General features: G+C 41.0%; 1 protein-coding gene across 6 annotated transcripts in view; it reads left to right on the top strand.

Moving 5' to 3' along the window:
* KMT2A (lysine methyltransferase 2A) overlaps positions 1-20,353 on the top strand; it is an 83,684-nt gene that overhangs the window by 25,357 nt on the left and 37,974 nt on the right. For all 6 annotated transcript variants that reach the window (XM_073320939.2, XM_073320942.2, XM_073320940.2 and 3 more), the window contains exons 2-9: positions 5,987-6,056; positions 9,395-12,066; positions 13,491-13,668; positions 14,102-14,336; positions 15,754-15,818; positions 17,520-17,891; positions 18,619-18,692; positions 19,537-19,665. In XM_073320939.2, coding sequence (XP_073177040.2) covers positions 5,987-6,056; positions 9,395-12,066; positions 13,491-13,668; positions 14,102-14,336; positions 15,754-15,818; positions 17,520-17,891; positions 18,619-18,692; positions 19,537-19,665 — 3,795 coding nt within the window. The remainder of the gene's footprint in view (positions 1-5,986; positions 6,057-9,394; positions 12,067-13,490; positions 13,669-14,101; positions 14,337-15,753; positions 15,819-17,519; positions 17,892-18,618; positions 18,693-19,536; positions 19,666-20,353) is intronic.

Genomic DNA, 20,353 nt, shown 5'->3' on the forward strand with positions numbered 1-20,353 from the left:
TAGCAGCCATGCTTCTGGGTGATCCCATCAGGAGGCCCTGGACTTTCTTGACTTTTGGGGAGACGAGCACATCCATGCCCATCTGAGCAGGAATCACTAGAATGCCAAGATCTACTAGAGGCTGCCAGAACAAATGCAGGAAAAAGCGGTTCTATGGGGACACAGCCCAGTGCTGTGTCAAAGCAAAGAAGCCTCCGACAAAGCTACAAGAATGCAATGGACTAAAACAGGACTGCTTGTAATGCTCCCAATAGTTGCCTGTACAAAGAGGAGCTGGACTGGATTTTTGCAAAGGAGAACATCTCTGGAGTTTTGGACAGTTTGGAGTTGATCACGGAAGGCATCCAAGCGACCAGAAAAAGATTCTCCCAGACAGCCAGGGTCTCTTTGGCACACCCAACCCTGAGCCAGAGGCCCAGGAACCAAAGATGCCACCTGAATCTCAAATGGGGCCCCAGCCTGAAACTGTTGAGGAATGGAGTTGTACCAGTAAGTATTATGTCCTGTGTTGCAATACAACTGTAGAGGGGGATTTAAACAACTTTGTTCCAAGTCCACGCTGACCATCACCGTGTTGGGAGGACATTATGTGCTTCCCTGCCTGCTCAGCTCCCCTTCTTCTCTCTGTGTGCTCAAAATGGCATCTGTACTGGAGATTTCAAGCTCAGAAGGGTTTATGTCCCTTAACTATCAACTCACACAACCACTAGTCAAATAGGTTGCCTCTCTAAACCCCTTTCCATGCTGTTTGATTCTCCCTGTCCCTCATGGGGAACCTCTTCCTCCGTTCAAGATGGAAGCACTTTTGGGGTTAAAACATCAAATACAATAAACATGTCTCCCAAACAATGTAAGAGCAGATATAGAAAGAGAAAAAGTAATAGACTAGGTTCTTTGGCTCACAGTTTGATCAAGACCTTGTGCTTCTAGCCACCTTTACATTGTATGAGGTAAATTGCCAAAATTAGGCTACAGGGGCATTTCAAAATGAGTAGTCATTTTTATTTTTCATTCAGCATTGTTAACCCTTTGGGTTCAAACCAGTTACTGCATGAGTGTTTGTTTTGCAGTGCTCTCTGTGCTCCTCTTCAGTTGTTATAAAACAGAAGTTAAAGCAAAGAGAGTGTGCTATTTGGTATATATATCGCAAGACAATGCAGCCTTCTTGGTGCTGCTCATATTGGTGGTGTGCTTCCTTTCAATTCTTGTACCAGCTATGGGGGCATCAATTTGGTAAACAGCAGTGCTGCATATCTTCCTGGTTTGCTCATTTTCTTTTTGAACATGATCCTTCTCTGCCTCTTGGGAACACACCTTTGGGTAGCATCCCCCATAGTAAGCATAGCCTCCAGAGGTGCATGTGTAATTACTAACCTGCTCCCTTTTGCTCCCCCAGCCAACCCCCCCACCCCCATTGGTACAGGGGCCCTATATAAGGGGGAAGTAAGGTAGAAAACATCTTATCTCCAAACTCACACCAGACTGGACAGAGCAGTTGGGAATAACATTCTAAAATTGTGAAAAAGCAACATTTTATCATTTTGTATTAGGACAATAACTACTTGTGCTGTTTCTCTGTTCTTCTAGTGCCTGAAATGCTCTGGCCCTCACAGACAGGGATCTTATCAACTGCTGAATGCCTGGCATACCTCTGAAGGAAGTGAAAGAGGGCAAGGAAGGACAGGTTCACTGACCTCATGACTGCATTCTATCAGAGGGCCATAAAAGCAGAAGAGGGGAGGGAAGATTTCCTGCAGCAGTCTTGGAGGCTCTGAACAAACTGCATGGACAAGGACGTTCAAGAGGAGGGATGCTGGACCTAAAGGAGAGGCAAACAGCTCTGCTTGAGAACATTGTGTTGCTGTGTTCACAGCCACCAGCCCAGCCTAGCCTGGTCCTGATCACTGAGGAGAACACAGGATACTGGGGAGCCCCTTTTCACTTCTCCAAATGACAGGGCCTTCCCACACCATTCCATCCCAGAACAGCGAACAGTTCCTACTCTTCTACCTTTTGCTTTTTTGTGGGCCCTTAAGCACAAACTTGTGTGCACCTGGCACTTTAGTCATGGTTCTGCCACAGTTCCACTGGTTTTAAGTTTGTAGTATAATGATGAATCAATAAAGGTTTTTAATATGTAAAACTCCACTGAAAAATTTAATTGAGGTATTGCTTCTCCCTAATAATATCTTTACACAAACACCTTTCATTCATTTTCTTGGTTACAGTACACTACTTTTCCACCAGTACACTCTGGCCTGAAAGTTGGACCAAAACACACCCTTTACCCTGTTTCCCTGACTAGTTGGAGCACCTTGTGGAAAGGCAGCCTTTTTGGCTGTTCATAATGTACAGAAATCTCTCCACCTTGTTCTCCCACCCACTGGTGAGGATCTCTTGCTTGCTTTCTCAGATGATGAGCAAAACAGAGCAAAAAGCACTTATCCCAATAGGCAAAGATTGTTCAGAAACATCCAGCCTTGGTATGAAGCACCTCTACCTTCCCTTCAGTCTTTCAAATGCACCTTCCACTGTCATTCAGCAGCTCCTCAAATATAGTCAACAACTTCTGTCTCATGTCCGGTATAAGGCTTCATAAGTCAGGGAACCAGAGGGTTAGCTGCGTCTCCCAAGATGACAAGAGGAATCACAGCACCATTAATGTCTGTAGACCTGGGAGAAAAAATTCCCTTTTTCAGGGCAGAGGTTTTAAATAGCCTGGCATCATGGATCTTTCCTAACCATCCCACGTTAATATTAGTAAACCTTGCACGAGGATCAACCAGGGCTTGCACCATGGAGAAATACCCCTTTCTGTTGACAAATTCTGAGGCCTGGTGTGGGGGGGGGCAGAGAATGTGGGTTAGGGTGCTTAAAAATTGATGATTTTTAAAAAATAAATACAGATTTTTGTATTTAAATTGGAATTTTTCTTTTTAAAAATAAACTGTTTAAAAATAAATCTGAAATTATGTCAACCTATGTTAAGGCCTAAGCTTCTTATTTATTAAAATTATTTAAATAGTGTGTGAACCCTCCTCAAATTTGAATGACTTGAAGGGTGCAGTTATATACAGAATTAGGGGGGAAAACATCTTTAACTTTTGAAGTCAACTCATGCTTTATAAATACTTCACAATGTCATGTACTGCATTAAGTATTTGTTATTTTCAGTCTTACAGTGGAGCAAATGCTGGTGTTCATATTTTTCCAAATGTGTAAGTATTTTCAGTTTTCGTTGTGCAGGAAAGCTTTTGCCTTAGTTACTTTTGGATTCAATTTAGCAAGCAGATTCAGAATAAATTAACTAGTCCAAATGAAGAAAATATTCTAAGTTCAGAAACAGGAAGTTTGAAAAAGCTAGAAAACTTATTTTCCTCTTTAAATCTATGAATAAAAAACAGGTGGGAGAGGAGGGGATGGGATCTACTAATTCGGAAAACTTGAAGGACATAGACAAGCTTTTCAAGGTTATTCAGGCACTTAAAGATGCAAGTAGGTGCCTTGTGGTGATCTTCAAAAATGCCTATACCAATTAGGTGCCTAATTCCCATTGACTTCAGTCCGTCAATTCACTAACTACAGTTATGACTTCTTTTGTTTAATAAATCTTTTAGTTTTAAATGAAAACTTTTTTTGCTTATGTATCCAGCACATTTAAGGAGGCTTTATTTAACTAGTAAAAAACAGTTTTAAAATGTTCTTTTTGTACATTTTTAATTGAATTCTATTTTCCATCCAAATGCAGCTTGACACAGTTTCCAAATTTAAAAAAAATCTAATAAATGTCATTAATCACTTTCTTGCATAATAAAAAAAAAAAGTAAAAATTAAGACTCTGAATAAATGTATTTCAAGCTATATAACTGCTTAAATAAATGTATAGCTATAGTGGTGCACTAAATTTGGTACCTTTTTGTTAATGGGTATATTTGGTTGCAAATGAACATATTTTAATGTTTAGTATAAACAGCCAGTGAGAATGAACCTTTGTGTAGGAAAATAACTAAGGTAAAATGCCAAACAAGATGAAGATCAATTATTTAAGTCAAGGTTTCCTGTTTGCTGAGTTAAATCATAAGTAAAATCAGTGATTTAAATCACTGTGATTGAAATCAATCCACCCTGGCATGGGTCCTGTCAATGGCCCCAATATAACTTGGAAATTCCAACCATGCCAATCCATTAATAAACTTCTGTGCGCTGGCAAGCCTTATGACCCGGGGGTAGCAGCACACTCTCAATAGCATGACAACAGTCTTGACAGTTGGGTCTAGCAACACCAAGCTGGTAAGCTACTGAGCAGCAGCAATTGGGGGTGGCGAGCTTCAAGATGGCCGTGTCCATGTGCTTCTCCCTGATGAGGTGAACTCTCATGTTGGTGTTCTTTTATTGTCCCTGTGTGCTGAGCTCTGCACAGATCTTAGGGACAGTAACTGTCTGCATCGTGAAGTTGTGCTACCGTTTCTGGTCATCCCAGTTCTGCAGCACTGTCCTGTCCCACCAGTCAGTGCTGGAAGGCCACACCCAGAAATGGTATTTTATCAAGTGAAGCTGTTCCAGGAAAACGCCCTGCCAAAGTATCAGCTCAGTTTTTTCATCCTTCTCCTCATCTAGCCATCTCACTGTGTCTGTCTCCCAACCCATCCAAAGCCGTTCAGAATTATGAATGATGAAACATTTGGTGGAGCAGTTTGTTTCTGTTAATGATTCTCAGGATTGCGGTATTCAGTAGTGTTTCCTCGACTGCAGTTTGAAAATAGTGCTGGCTTGCAAAAAACAGTTGAAATTATGGGATGACAGGAGAGGAATCCTGGGACTTTAGTTTGAGCCCATGTGCCAGAATTTCAGTAGGTTCCAGTGGACCTTCCACAGTGCAGCATGACAAAAATCCCAGAATGTGTAGGGTCTTGCAGCAGAACATTACACCATGGGTTATTTGCCCAGAATGCTGTGTGGTTATTTTTCAAAAGCACAGAGCTGTGTGGGCACAGTGATTCTGAAGGGAAGTAGTTTAAGTTGGCATAAAAATGTGGTGTGGACACATACAGTATAGTTATACTGGTATAATTGTAGTAGAAAAACTTACATTCCAGTGCCAATAAGCCCTTAGGGCTGGGGTGGGCAAACTTTTTGGCCACATCTGGGTATGGAAATGTATGGCGGGCCATGAATGCTCATGAAATTGGGGGTTGGGGTGCAGGAGGGGGTGAGGGCTCTGACTGTGGGTGTGGCCTCTGGGGTGGGGCCAGGGATGAGGGGTTGGGGGTGCAGGAGGGCGCTCTGGGCAGCGCTTACCTCAAGCAGCTCCCAGAAGCAGCAGCATGTCCCCCTTTCGCCTCGTATGCGGAGGCGTGACCAGGCAGCTCTGCGCACTGCCCCGTTTGCAGGTGCCGCCCCTGCAGCTCCAACTGGCTGCAGTTCCCAGCCAATTGGAGCTGCAGGGGTGGTGCTTGGAGTGGGGGCAGCATGTGGCGCCCCCTGGCTGCCCCTACATGTAGGAGCTGGAGCGGGCACATGCTGCTGCTTCCAGGAGCCGCGCGGAGTGGGGCAAGTAGCCGACCCCGCTCCCCAGCTGGAGCGGGGCAAGTCCCAGACCCCGCTCCCCGGTGAGAACTCGAGGGCCAGCTTAAAACGTCCGGAGGGCTGGATGTGGCCCCTGGGCCACAGTTTGCCCACTCCTGCCTTAGGGTAAACTGTGTAGTTCCTACGGGTTAGGTCTTTATCTCTAGTTTGTGGAGAAGAGTGTATTGTATAGTACAAGGTACGTTCTCATCTGAATGTGCTGTTTGTTCCCTTCTCAACTCTTTTGAGCATTCTGTGGCTATCACCCATGACTAGATATTATTTCCTTTTTAGCCACAGTTTGCTGAAGGAACAAGCTTTACTATAGAATAGATTTTATTTCCTGGAATTTTTTGATGGTAGTTAAATTTTTTAAAGTTCATGCCCATGTCTTTAACTTTAAAAATCACTTTCATTGCAGGATGAGCAGTTCCTAGGTTTTGGCTCAGATGAAGAGGTCAAAGTACGAAGTCCCACCAGATCTCCCACAGGTATGTTCAGCTCATAGGATTGGAAGTTGTGACATGTTGTCACTTTGCATGGTTTACTCATGCCTCTCCCTGTTCACATTGCAATAGCTTATTTTATTGAGAGCTTGCTGGAAAACAATTGTAGGTCTTTTTGTCCCACTCTGAGTGGACCACTTAGAGAACTGCTGTTCCTGAGAGGCTGTGCTTTATCCATATCTAGCCCAGGCTGTCCTACTTTAGGAGCTGCTCTTTGGCAGGGTCACAATATAAAGCGCTTCTTAGTGTTTCTTCATAGTACAGTAGGAGATATGTCAAGAAATTTTGAATAGAAATAAGGCTGACCTCCTGATCTTTTGATGTGGATTTGGAATCCTTCACTTGCTCTTCACTCTCCAGTGAGTGTAATTAAAGTGAGAGGAGACTTTTAACACACTGGTCTTTTTTTATTAATGAGAGGAGGTGGTGAGCAATGATAAACCAAGCAAAAATGGAAACAGACGAACTAAAATTAGACCTGCTTAATCTTCCTATTTGTTACAACATTGTTGTATCTTTTCACTTTGTCTTCTGAAATGTAATGGTTGGAGTCTTACTGAAGATACTAAATTACATTGGGCAGTCTTTATTAAATTTACTTTCACAAAAAAACCTCTAAATTAAAGTGAGCTTGGGTAGCTTTCTCTGTTGATCTTGAAACATCATAGACTCATAGAACTGTGAGAGATCTTGAGAAGTCATCTAGTCCAGTCCCCTGAACTCATGGTAGGACTAAGTATTATCTTAGAAAATGGCAACAATCTATTTATTCCCGGGAATACTAAGTGAGGATCGTGGGGAGCTCCCATTCTGCCTCAATTCCAGTTCTCCATGCTGGGTATGTGGCAGTGGGTGGAAGTGTGGGGGAAGGAGATAGACATCTGCAGAAATTTCACAGGATCTCTAATACACTAGTACTCAACCTATTCCAGCTGATTGTATATCACATTCTCTGTCTGGTATTAGTTCTATTGTGGACAATCTTAACAGCCCGTTGATCCTGGTACTAACGATGGTACTAACAGAATATTGTGGAAACCCCTCTGCAAACGTGCTGTTGCTGCTCAGTTGTATGTAGCAGCAGTTGCCCTAAAAAACAGTTGTAACCTTTTTTCCTCCCCTCTTGTTACATTACATTTTTTTTTTAAGAGAATGGCCCTGAAATCATACGATTGAGCATGTACACAGTGCTCTTTAAACTATCCTAGTAGTGTCATCAAGATGTAATTTAAAGAAGTCTACAATTGCTTTTTCCAAGTACCAGCCTGGCATACGTAGGTTTCAGTTCATTTCTAAAAAAACCTTAAGTGAGCTTCCTTTTCCATTAGGAGGATGTTTTGAAGAATTTTTGAATTTTAGTTTAACAGGAGATTTCACTTGGAACCAGAGAAGCCATGAAAATTGGTCAGGTTCAAGTCCACTATGAAGATGACAAATCCTATACGTGTTTTTTGGCTGGGAGTCCCTTTCTAATGGAATTAAGTAATGGATTCACTGTAGTTCCTTGTATTCCCCATTCCAATGCTACTTTGATAATATGACATGCTTTCTTCTGGAGACCTAGAGACAATTCCATCTTACCTAAAAGTTGTATGTGTTTGTGGAACAACAAAATAAAACCCAAATCCAGTCTTTTGATTCAAGTCGGCAACTGTTTAGAAATGGCTCTATCATGGTCTATCTTTCTGATCTATCATGGAGCAGGGAAATTTTGTGGGAAAGAGTGTGTGAAACTGATATTAAAAGGTGAGACTAACATTTGAAGGGAGACTAACAAATAAACGGGAGTAAATTTATGCCTTAACTGAAGGTGTGGCGTGGTGAGGTGTCTTTTGCTAATGATGGTCTAGTTTCATGAGAGTGTTCAACCCTATGGTAGGCTTAAGTAGCCAAAGGGAGAGATGGAGGAACATAACTTGCACATGAAGATATGATGTATTTCTCTGAAATACTGACACAAAAGTAAGTCTTTATAAGGTAACCCTTCTGACATGCAAACAACACTGGCTAACCTGGGGTTTTTAACTCCATTTTGTTTAGTGTCTCTGATCTGATTTCGTGAGCCAATGGTACATCCTTGATAGGAAACTATTCAACAGTTGAATTTGTGTGAAACCAAACAAAGATGGAGGGTCTTGGGAGGAAAGGTGCAATAGCTTATTATACTTCCTTTCAGCTCTGGATCCCTAGGCTCAGATTTTGATTTGGTTGCAAGTGAATGAGTTTGATCATCTTAACCTAGACTTTAATGGATAAATGTACCCATTACAATATTCTACACAGCTTGGCCCAGACAACAATGTCTGCTAAGGAGAGACTTTGTACTGCAATCATGTGAATGTCTCAGGTAATGGCTGACATGCATTGGCAGAGCTGTGTGGGGACTATAGGTTGAGATTAAGGTGCATTGGCAGAGGTGGATAATGAAATCTTGCACAACTCATGCCCGACACCACTTCTGAGTGTAGTCACAAGCACTAAATTTACTCCAAAATTAAAGCAAAACAAAATCTTGAATTAGTAAAATATCAGTTTTGATTCATGCTTTTCCCAAACACTATTCTTGGTGTGGTGGCCTTTGTATTAGCAGTGGGGGTGGATGATAACCAAGAAAAAAATTTTCTTTTAAATGAACTAGTTTTGAACTTTTTTCATTCTTTGTATATGATGTTTCAAGAAAGTTAATTTTGGGGAAAAAGAAAAGGAGTACTAGTGGCACCTTGGAGACTAACCAATTTATTTGAGCATAAGCTTTCGTGAGCTACAGCTCACTTCATCGGAGTTACTGTTCCCTTCAAAAAGTTATTTTTGGTATTTGTTTTTATAAATGTAAAAGTTATTTTGGTGGAAAGATATTTGTACTTAAAATATGTTTTGGAAAATAAGCTCCTTATTATAAGGGAAGTGTTTTATTTGTCTGTGATGGAACCTTTTTATGTACAGGTTTCAGAGTAGCAGCTGTGTTAGTCTGTATCCGCAAAAAGGACAGAAGTACTTGTGGCACCTTAGAGACTAACAAATTTATTAGAGCATAAGCTTTCGTGGGCTACAGCCCACTTCATCGGATGCATAGAAGATGCTGTAGCCCACGAAAGCTTATGCTCTAATAAATTTGTTAGTCTCTAAGGTGCCATAAGTACTCCTGTTCTTGTTATGTACAGTTCTTATTAATAAGTTGTATTCATAGGTGGATCAAAATTATGGTAGCTTGTTCTGTGTATGTAATGTGACTTGTGATGAGTAAAGTCAGATGTGACCTGGATAGTGTTGTAACAGCGTACAGAAAAGCCTAACGTGCTCTGCATTCTCTACTTCCCTCTCAGTGAAATCTAGTCCACGAAAACCTCGTAGGAGACCCAGAAGCAGTCCCGATCGAAGTTCAGCTGCACACTCAGACTCTTCATCAGTGTGTTCCCCCCTGAGCAAGTCTGAAACCATGTCCATGGAAAAGTTAAAGAAGAAGGAAATTAAAAGTGGGGAAAAGAAACGAGGAAGACCTCCAACACTTAGTAGTGTGAAGTTCAAGTTATCACAAGTAAAGGACATCTCAGATATTCATAAGGGGAGCAAAGAAGCAAAAGAGAATCTAAAGAAAATAAAAAGGGCACCATCCACTACATTTCAGCATGCTGCAAAAATCAAGAAGTTACGAACTGGTAAACTCTCCCCACTGAAGTCTAAATTCAAGACTGGGGGGAAACTTCAGATTGGGAGGAAAGCGGTTCAGATTGTGCGCAGGAGAGGAAGGCCACCCTCTTCAGAACGTTTAAAGACTGCCTCACCACTAATCATTAATTCACAGCTGGAGAAACCCCAGAGGGTACGTAAGGAGAAAGATGGCACGCCACCACTCACAAAAGAAGAAAAGACTGCTGTCAGACAGAGCCCGCGCAGGATTAAGCCTGTTAGGATTATTCCTTCGACCAAGAGGACAGATGCAACAATTGCTAAGCAACTCTTGCAGAGGGCTAAAAAGGGGGCACAAAAGAAGATTGAGAAAGAAGCAGCTAAACTGCAGGGTAGAAAGGGAAGGACTCAGCTCAAAAACATCCGGCAGTTCATCATGCCAGTTGTGAGTGCTATCTCCTCGCGGATCATTAAAACACCCAAGCGATTCATTGAAGATGAAGACTATGATCCTCCTATAAAAATAGCTCGCCTCGAATCCACACCGAACAGCAGGTTTAGTGCTACATCTTGTGGGTCCAGTGAAAAATCAAGTGCGGCTTCTCAGCACTCATCTCAGATGTCTTCAGATTCCTCACGATCTAGTAGTCCTAGTGTAGATACATCTACCGACTCTCAGGCGTCCGAGGAGATGCAGGCACTTTCCGAAGAACGCAGCAATACTCCAGAAGCTCATACCCCTTTACCTATTTCTCAGTCTCCAGAAAATGATAACGGTGATAGGAGAAGCAGGAGGTTTTCAATGTCAGAAAGGAGTTTCGGTCAAAGGGCAGCTAAAAAACTGTCAACCTTGCAAAGTGTGTCCCAGCAGCAGTCCTCTTCCTCTCCTCCTCCACCTCTGCTCACTCCTCCCCCACCATTACAGCCTGCTACTGGCATCTCAGACCACACACCTTGGCTTATGCCTCCCACAATACCATTGGCTTCACCTTTTCTGCCCACCTCTGCTGCACCCATGCAAGAGAAACGGAAATCAATTCTACGAGAACCAACATTCAGGTGGACCTCTCTGAAGCATTCTAGGTCAGAACCACAGTACTTTTCCTCAGCAAAGTATGCCAAAGAAGGTCTCATCCGTAAACCAGTATTTGATAACTTTAGACCTCCACCACTGACTCCAGAGGATGTTGGCTTTGCATCTGGTTTTTCAACATCTGGTGCTACGGCTCCAGCTCGCTTGTTTTCTGCTCTTCATTCTGGAACAAGATTTGATATGCACAAAAGAAGTCCTCTGCTTCGAGCTCCAAGATTCACTCCAAGTGAGGCCCACTCCAGAATTTTTGAATCTGTAACCTTGCCTTCCTCTGTTAGTCGAACCACTGCAGGAACTTCTGTGACAGGCATATCTTCTAGGAAACGAAAGAGAAGAGTGTTTAGCCCGATCCGATCAGAACCCAGGTCTCCTTCACACTCCATGAGGACAAGAAGTGGAAGACTTAGTACCTCTGACCTGACAACTCTCACCCCTCAATCTTCTGTCTCTTCCTCACTAACTAACATGTCTGTTAGTTCTCTTGCCACTAGTGCCTTAAACTCAACTTTTACTTTTTCTTCCCATCCCCTGACCCAGTCTGGGGAATCAGCAGAGAGAAGCCAGAGACCAAGGAAGCAGATCAGCACTCCAACTGAGACTTTCTCATCCACTAATCCTACTCCTCTCTTTCCCTGGTTCACACCAAGTCCCCAAACAGAGAGAGGGAGAAATAAAGACAGGGCTACAGAGGAACTGTCCAAAGATAAAGATGTTGACAAAAGTGTGGAAAAGGACAAGAGCAGAGAGAAAGACAGAGAAAGAGAAAAAGAGAACAAACGCGAATCGAGAAAAGAGAAAAGGAAAAAAGGGTTAGAAATTCAAAGTAGCTCTGCTTTGTTTCCTGTAGGTAGAGTGTCCAAAGAAAAAGTTGTTAATGAAGATGTTGCAGCAGCATCTTCAGTTAAAAAAGCTGCGGGGCGGAAGAAGTCTTCAGCAGTAGATCCTGTGGCGGATGCTTCCGCTGTGGCTCTTGTAGATATGACAGCTGGCAAAACCAAAATGCCTAAGAAAGGTAGAGGGGGCTTAGAAAAATCAGATCTAAACCTAAGCCCCACTGTTCCGCCCCTGGAGAAAGACAAAGCCCTATGCCTCTCTGCTCCTTCGTCAAGCACTGTTAAACATTCCACTTCCTCCATCAGCTCTATGTTGGCTCAAGCGGACAAACTTCCAATGACTGATAAGAGGGTGGCTAGTCTCCTAAAAAAGGCTAAAGCCCAGCTGTACAAGATTGAGAAGAGCAAATCCCTCAAACAAGCAGATCAGCCAAAAGCACAGGTATTCTTTCAGACTTATTTATGAGAGGGCTTTATAGTGCATTTTGTTTTGTACTTGGATTGAAAATTGTTAATGTCATTCAGACACTGAAAGAGAACAAATAGCATATTAATTTGAATAATGGTTAGAGCAACAGATGGTAACTAATTTGAAAATGAGAAGCACTGGGCAGAAGTTGAGGGGGAGATAAAGCTGCTGGAGTCAGTTCAGGATGGAGCTGCACACATTTTCTGAGAACAGTGCAGTGTAATTGCTTAGTAGATTTTTCTGGCTAAGTCTGATGGAGATGTTCTTCAAGTGTATTTTGAGCTTATAAAGGCAAGGCTATGGTGAATCATATAGTGATCTCTTGCCCCTGGATGTATGTTTCTGGTACCCCACTTGCTTACAAAGCTGGCATCCAAAAATGACAGTGGTCCTGATCTGATTTTTGTTTAAGGTGCGTATTGCCATGATCTCTGTCTTGTGGGATGGAAGTGAGATCCCATGAGATTTTGCATCTAAAGGAATGGGACCTCACACATCTCTCCTTCTTGGCCCCCAGTGTTCTTTCACATGCTCTCACTGTAGTCCATTTTGGCTACTAAAAAAGTAGACATCATACAGATGCATTTTCAGGTAATGGTTCCTATTTTTGGCTTAAATCAGAATTTGGCTTGCTGTCAGTGGTAATATTCAGGAATTGTGGAAAATAGATTTTTCAGTAGAAAACCTCCAAAGTTTTTCTCCCTGCCATCAAGTTCTGCACCCTCCCACTTGTCTACTCTGTACCACTCCATGCATTGTTGGCCAGTTTCACATAAGGGAAAAACGACTTGTCCCTAAAATTCAGCTTTGTGGGAGTACATTTGTTCATCAGAAATACCCCTGAATCTTTGGGGGGCGAATCCTGGGGAAAAAAATTAAATTACTCGATTTCTTTTAACAGCAGGGATTAGAGGCTGGTTGTGCTGTAATTTCTAGAACCTTATAAGGGGGAATACAGCCTTATTTTCATATGTCCCACTGACTACAAGGCTTTCAAACAGCCTGATTCACTTCTCTGTCAGGGTAATTAGACTGTTAGGATGATTTAGCCTCTTTTATCCTAATTATACATGCCAGCTCTGATGTTTCGGTACTGATGGATTTTACATGAGTATATAGTATTAAGGAATTCAGGTCCTTGAAGTAAGAGGTTAAAATTGGTTATGGAACTTTAGTAAAAATAATAAGTGTTCTGCTTTACTGTTCTCTAAAGTACATCTTCACTAGGAAGGAGGCTGTGAAAACTATGGCTGACTCTCAAATTCTTATGTGACCTGCAGTTTGAACATCTGGTTTGAACCACTGTCTTTTTCTTTAAGTGTGCTTGTTGTATTTTCCAAGTACACTCAGAATGCCTTCTTCAGAAATGCATATGTTCTTGCACACCTGAAACTTAGGGTCAAGAGAGTGATTCATCAGAGACTTCAGTGCGAGGACCACGAATAAAACATGTCTGCAGGAGGGCAGCTGTAGCACTAGGCCGTAAGCGGGCAGTGTTTCCTGATGACATGCCTACTCTGAGTGCCTTACCATGGGAAGAACGAGAGAAGATATTGTCTTCCATGGGGAATGATGGTAAGTTCAAGATTTTTCATTGTGGGGTCTGTGGGTTCATACAAAATTTTTGATGCTGTTGCCCATTAGTTTAGTTTCTTGTGGGGCAATACTTATATGGTTGAATATATGTTTCTATAGAATGGACAACATGCTGCATAAGATTATACAGGGGAAGGGGAGTTAAACAGATTTCAGATATTTTGAATAAACTTCTGGTCTAAAAGGTAATTCACTAATCTGTTGACCTGTGTTCATTTGGTATTTCATGGCGCAAAAGTTTTATAAGTTTTTCTCATCTAAAATCTTAAACAAAAAAACACTCAATTTGTATGACTCTGAGGATGACCTTAAACTTTTGATGGGATGGATGATTTCTGAGTAAACTTGAGACTTCTGAAATGGTGTTGGTGGCTGCTGAATTCACAGCAGGTTTTTTTTTTTTTCCCCACAGATAAGTCATCAATAGCTGGCTCAGAAGAGGCTGAACCCCTTGCTCCACCTATCAAACCAATTAAGCCAGTTACCAGAAACAAGGCACCCCAAGAGCCTCCAGTGAAGAAAGGTCGGCGCTCAAGGCGCTGTGGGCAGTGCCCAGGCTGCCAGGTCCCAGAGGACTGTGGTGTCTGTACTAACTGTCTAGACAAACCGAAGTTTGGTGGACGCAACATAAAGAAACAGTGCTGCAAGTAAGTGTCTATTTGACAAGCTGTTTAGCTAACCCTTGCGTTGAGAGAGGAAGCCCTGGGATTATAGGTGGAGATTTTCTCATTCACTGTTTAGAAGCAGAGTTGACAGGCTTTGAAGGGAATCCCTTTTGTTTAGTCTTGGCTGGTGTTGGGTAGAGGTAGGTAAAGGACAAAAGAAAGTAAAATTGCTGGAGTATTTTTGCTCTGAACTGTGGACACCCCTTCTTCCTTACAGCTCCCCCTGCCCTACTCCACCCCCCAAAAAACTTGAAAGAGGATTGTAAGGCATGTGATATAGGAAAATGCACTGATAATAATTGCAGGCAACACCTGTACAATAATTGCAGGCAAGATTGAAATGTATTTTCTCAGATAATATGTAGAGAAGTGGATTTCTCGCTGCATATGATGTTTCTCCAGTGTGTCTTTAACATGCAGTGAAGGAAACTCTGGACACTGGCTGAAAATGTAACTTTTTTTTCTTGATCCTTTTGATCAGTTTATCTAAACATTTTTGTGTACAAACATCCCTGGATTTGGAATTTTCCTTCCTCCTTTCTATAGTCTCTGCATTAGACTGGTTTTACCAGCCTGGATAGTCTGTTTGTTTGAGAAGGCAGCAAGTGAAGTGGCAGAAGTAAAGATTGTTGTGATATAAAGGCTATTTATAAAGTATAGCTGTGAGAATTGCTGCATAGCATGCATCTGTGTGAAAACAGTCTGCAGAGTACAATCTGTAAGTAGTCTGTCTCCAAGCAGGTTTGCCCTGGCCCTGGACAAGATTTCAAAACCCGGGGTCCTGCTGCAAGAGCTAAAGGAGAAACAAACGTTAACTGAGTAGACAACAGATATTGTATTCTTAATTTTACATGAAATCTAGGAATTTAAGTTATGGCAAAATAACAACTTGATGACCTTGTCTCATGCCACTCTGTATAAATGAAGGAGCATTTCCCATGTGGGAAGGATTCCTTTCTTATGAACCAAGTCCAAATTAAGTCACCAAATGGTTGGACCCACCCTAATTAGCCTTAATCAAAATTCAGAGAACTTGCAGTTGATGGATTTGACATTGTTTTCCAGATCTTTTAAATGTATCATGGGACTTCTATGCCTCTCAAATCCTAGTATATGAGAAAGGGAACTGATAGAGATATCACCATGATGGGGACAGAGCCACTCCATTTCTTGTGGCACTATTCACATACCTTTGCATTGGATGATTGTAGTTATTATGAGCCAAACAGAAACTCTAGGATTCCTTAGCCTTAACACTTTTGAAGAAAAAATGAATGGTTCAAAAATGGTAATGGGAATATTGACTGGAGAAAAGGCTTTTTCAGCAGAAAACCCTGCTGAAGGGTGCTGCCGTCCTATATCAGTTTCTGATTGTTCCAACGTATCCCTTTCATCTCAGGATGAGGAAATGCCAGAATCTGCAATGGATGCCTTCAAAGGCCTATCTCCAGAAGCAAGCTAAAGGTATGCAGTGTGTATAATGGACCATCCTTTTGGCAGGCCACAACTTCTAGAATCATGGTGCTATATAGCATTTTCATTCTCCAAATCTCTAGATTGCCTTCCTTTTTGTGATTTTTGGCTGTTATAATGAAACTTTTGATACATTTCCTCTGCACTCCGTTTTTAACTCCCTGCATGCTAAACACTGAACTCTTAAAAGTGAGTGTCTTGGCCACTGTAAGCTTCTCAGGCTAAGTTGCTGAACTCTTTGAACTTGCTGTGCAAAATTTCCTTTTTTTCATACAGTTAAGGTAAGAAGGATCCATGTCATGCTACAGAAAGATTGAATACAGAACCAACTTACTAGAACAGTGGTTGTAGCATAGGATATTGAACATGTCCATTTGACTGCCTATATGCATTCCTTTTAGAGCACTGAGCCACTTTTTATGCCAAGGAACTCCAATATGAGAGTTCCGAGAACAGAATACGTTTTGTTCCTTGTTTGTATATAATTGTAAAATGAGATGGGTGGCTTGAAATCACATAATTGCATCTGACTTTTATTTTATTTGTGCCTTTTCTTCATAGGAACATAGCTGCCATATTGGGTCAGTATCTGGGCAGGATACAGCCCAGTATCCTGTCTCTGACAGTGGCCCATACCAGCGCTTCAGGGGAGGATACAGAACAGGGCAATTCTGGAGTGATCCATTCCTGTCTTCTGTCAGTCAGAGGTTTAGGGTCACCCTCAGTGTGGATTTGCATCCATGACCATCTTGGCTAATAGCCATTGATGGACCTACCCTATGGGAACTTTATCCAGTTCTTTTTTTGAATCTAGTCATACTTTTGGCCATCACAACATTCCTTACAATAAGCTATGTGAACAAGTACTTCCTCTTCTTTGTATTAAACCTGCTGCCTATTAATTTCTTCAGGTGACCTCTGTTTTTTGTATTATAGGAAAGGGTGTAAATAACACCTCTCTGTTCATTCTTTTCGTTCCATTAATAATTTTATAGACCTCTATCAGATCCCTCCACCCCTTTAGTAATCTGTTTTCTAAGATGAACAGCTCTAATCATTTTAGTCTCTCCTCATATGAAAGCTGTTACACGCCCTTGATCATCTTTGTTGCTCTTCTCTGAACCTTTTCCAGTCCAACTGTGTCTTTTTTTGAGATCAGGTGACCAGAACTGGACACTGTTTGAAATGTGGGCACATCATGGATTTATACAGTGTCATTATAATATTTTCATTTATTTTCTGTCCCTTTCCTAATAGTTCCTAACATAGCGTTAGCCTTTTTGATTGCTGCTGCACATTGAGCTGTTCTCAAAGAACTATCCACAGTGACTCCAAGATCTTTCATGGCTTGTAACAGCTAATTTAGAACTCCTCATTGTATATGTATTTTTGGGATAATTTTTTCCAACGTGCATTACGTTGCACTTATCAATGTTGAATTTAATTTGACAGTTTGTTACCCAGTTTTGTGAGATCCCTCTGTAATTCCTCACAATCAGCTTTGGACTTAACAATCTTTAATAATTTTTTATAGCCTACAAATTTTGTCAAATCACCATTCACCCCCTTTTCCAGACCATTAATGAATATGTTGAACCCGACAGGTCCCAGTACAAATCCTTCAGGGATCCTGCTGTTTACTTCTCTCCATTGTGAAAACTGATAATTTACTTCCTACCTTTTGTTTCATAGTTGTGAAAAAGAAAGAGAAGAAATCCAAGACCAGTGAAAAGAAAGAGAGCCATTCTGGGAAGAACCAAGTGGATTCTGGACAGAAACCAGCTCCTCAGACTGTTTTAGCAAAAGAAGATAATGCCTTGAAGAAGAGCAGTGAACCTGCCCGAAAGCCAAGTGAGGAGAAGAATGAAGAGGGAAATACATCTGTCCCAGTGTTGGAGTCCAAACAGGTCACTGCTTCTGGTGCCAGAAAAACTGGCAAACAGGCACCCCAGCCATTGCAAGTTCCCCTTTGTCAGCCGCCTAGCTCAGGACCACTGAAAAAAGAAGTACCTAAAACCATCCCTAGCGAGCCCAAGAAAAAACAGACACCCCAACCAGAATTAGGTAAATGAACAAATGTAATGAAAATAATCAGTCACTTGTTCAAAAACAAACTAAAAACTAGATTATTTTGTAACAACTGAGAGTCTTGTATATTGAATATTAAACATCATTGAACAGTATAAAACTGGAAAATATTTTATATACTGGTGGTATCACTCTAAAATGTTTTGGGAGATGTTTGTTATTTAAATTGAATTTCTTTACATTAAACTTAATATGTGTGTAGGAAGGGATAAGGATGTCTTATCTTTATGTTTGAGTTTCCCATTCAAACCCTGGTAACCTTAAAACAGAGTTTTATAGTGTTTAGTTAAACTTTTGTTATTATCCATAAGTGGCACATCACAGTAGAGTGAATGTGCTAAACAAAGAAGAGAATCCCTACCTGAAAAAGTGTAGTCTAACAGATATGGACTGTTACTATATGGGCAGTTTTGGGGCAGTGTGTCAGCATTGCATATGTTATGCTCTGGGGAATCAGGTGGGTTTTCAGGAGTGTTTTGTGGGGAGTGCATGTTTGCTGTGTTGTTTAGGAGGCTGCTTAAAGCATAAATGGTGGTGTCTAGTCACTAAAAAGAGATAAGGGAGCAGTTGGGAGTAAAGATTGGGCAGATCAGGGAGCAAGACCTAAAATATCTTTTCTTCAAGTGCATTATTTCTCTTCTGTTTCCTGGAAGTGGTTATTCATTCCAAGATCTAAATATGTCATTTTTCTTTCCTTCCCTAGGCATAGAGCAAAGCAAACAGAAGAAAGTTACTCCCCGTCCAAGTTTCCCTGTGAAACAGAAACCAAAAGAAAAGGTGAGATTATTTTTTTTACTACATATTCAGCAAATTACAAGAATTTCAAACTTATTTTCTATTGTCAAATACTGGTGTGCAACCCTAACTTACCTTGTTGTGGGCTTTTCATGATTAGGTAAAGTTATTACTGTGAACAGCATTTTTAGAATTAAACCCAACCAGAATTAAATTCAGTTTCTTACCCCTGGAATGTCAATCTAAAACAGACTTCAATTTGATTGCTATCATGTTTCTGGATCCTTTTAGACACTTTTAAAGGAAGAAGTTTCCATTACGTGTCCCAAGGGCAGAGTTTGCGGCTTCTTACCCTCCAGACAAGCCTTACAGATGTAAAAGGCTCCTCCTACCTCCATCGTATGACGTCCGCAAAAGACATGACATGCATTTAAGACATAATTGTTGCATGTCAACTTGTTTGACTAAGAAATCTAAGTAACTGCAAAAATGAGTTCCATTTTAACTAACAAAATATGAACAATTTTAATTTTTAAAAACAAGCGTGATGTTTCCTTTGAAAAACAAACGAAACTGCCCATTTTTTAATTCCATTAAAAAAAAAAAATGGAAAAATTTGTGTAGACATTGATTACCCACAGAGCTGCCACACCATAGTAAGTTAAATATCAGCATTACAACAAGCATAATTCTGGGTATAAAGTGCTCTAAAAAGGGTTTGCAAAACTGATCATCTGCTTCCACTTTCTGTAAGAACCTTAGTTCTGAGATGCACTCAGTCTCTTTGTATAAGAATTATCAAAGATTTGTTTACTCTGGTCAGTCCTTTCTTAAAATAGTTATTTGGGGTTGGAATAAATGCAAATGTCTTTTCTTTCATCTTTAGGAAAAACCTCCTCCAGTCAACAAGCCAGAGAACAGCACACTAAATTTGCTCAGTACTCTGTCAAATGGAAGCAGTTCCAAGCAAAAGGCACCTACGGATGGAGTCCACAGGATCAGAGTGGACTTCAAGGTAAAGGGGTCAAATTATTATAGAAATATTTTGAGTGTAATTGGCTGTAAAATAAACATTGGAGCTGTTTTTTCCCTCAGGAATACTATTCTTGACTTTTTAAGTTAGTGATGTACTGTGGTATGCTCTATCCTAAGATGGTATCAATAGGAACCTCAGTATCTCTCTGAAAAGTTTTTCTGCTGTTGGAAATTTTTCCATCTTCTTTATTACAACATCAGTGTTGGATGAAGAGAGTATTAGAACTTTAAACAGTAATTCTCAATCTGAGAGCAAGAATGGATGGACAGGAGTAACATTGTCAAGGAAGTAATTTCATCAAGGTGGAACTGTAAAACCACGACAGCTACTTGAGTCAAGAGAATTTGGATATTCTGTTAATCCTGTGTTATTCACAGCAGCACTGGGATATGTTTGGGAGTTTAACAGTTGAATTTTGCATCTTTTTTTTACATTAGTCACTTATATAACATAATCATCACTTTCCTAATCCACCCTGGGAGTGGTGGTCTCTCTTCTCAAGCCCCTCAAGAAAAGTTTTAAAAGCAGAGGGTGTACTGAGGTCTTTTATATTACTTAGACTTCATACTTTTATAAAATATATTACAGTAAACTGTGAAGTATGGTCAGATTAATTAAAACAGAATTGTGAATATTAGTGTATAAAGTACACCTTGTGATATGTTGT

This window comes from Lepidochelys kempii, chromosome 22 (assembly GCF_965140285.1).
Source record: "Lepidochelys kempii isolate rLepKem1 chromosome 22, rLepKem1.hap1, whole genome shotgun sequence".
NCBI lineage: Eukaryota > Metazoa > Chordata > Testudines > Cheloniidae > Lepidochelys > Lepidochelys kempii.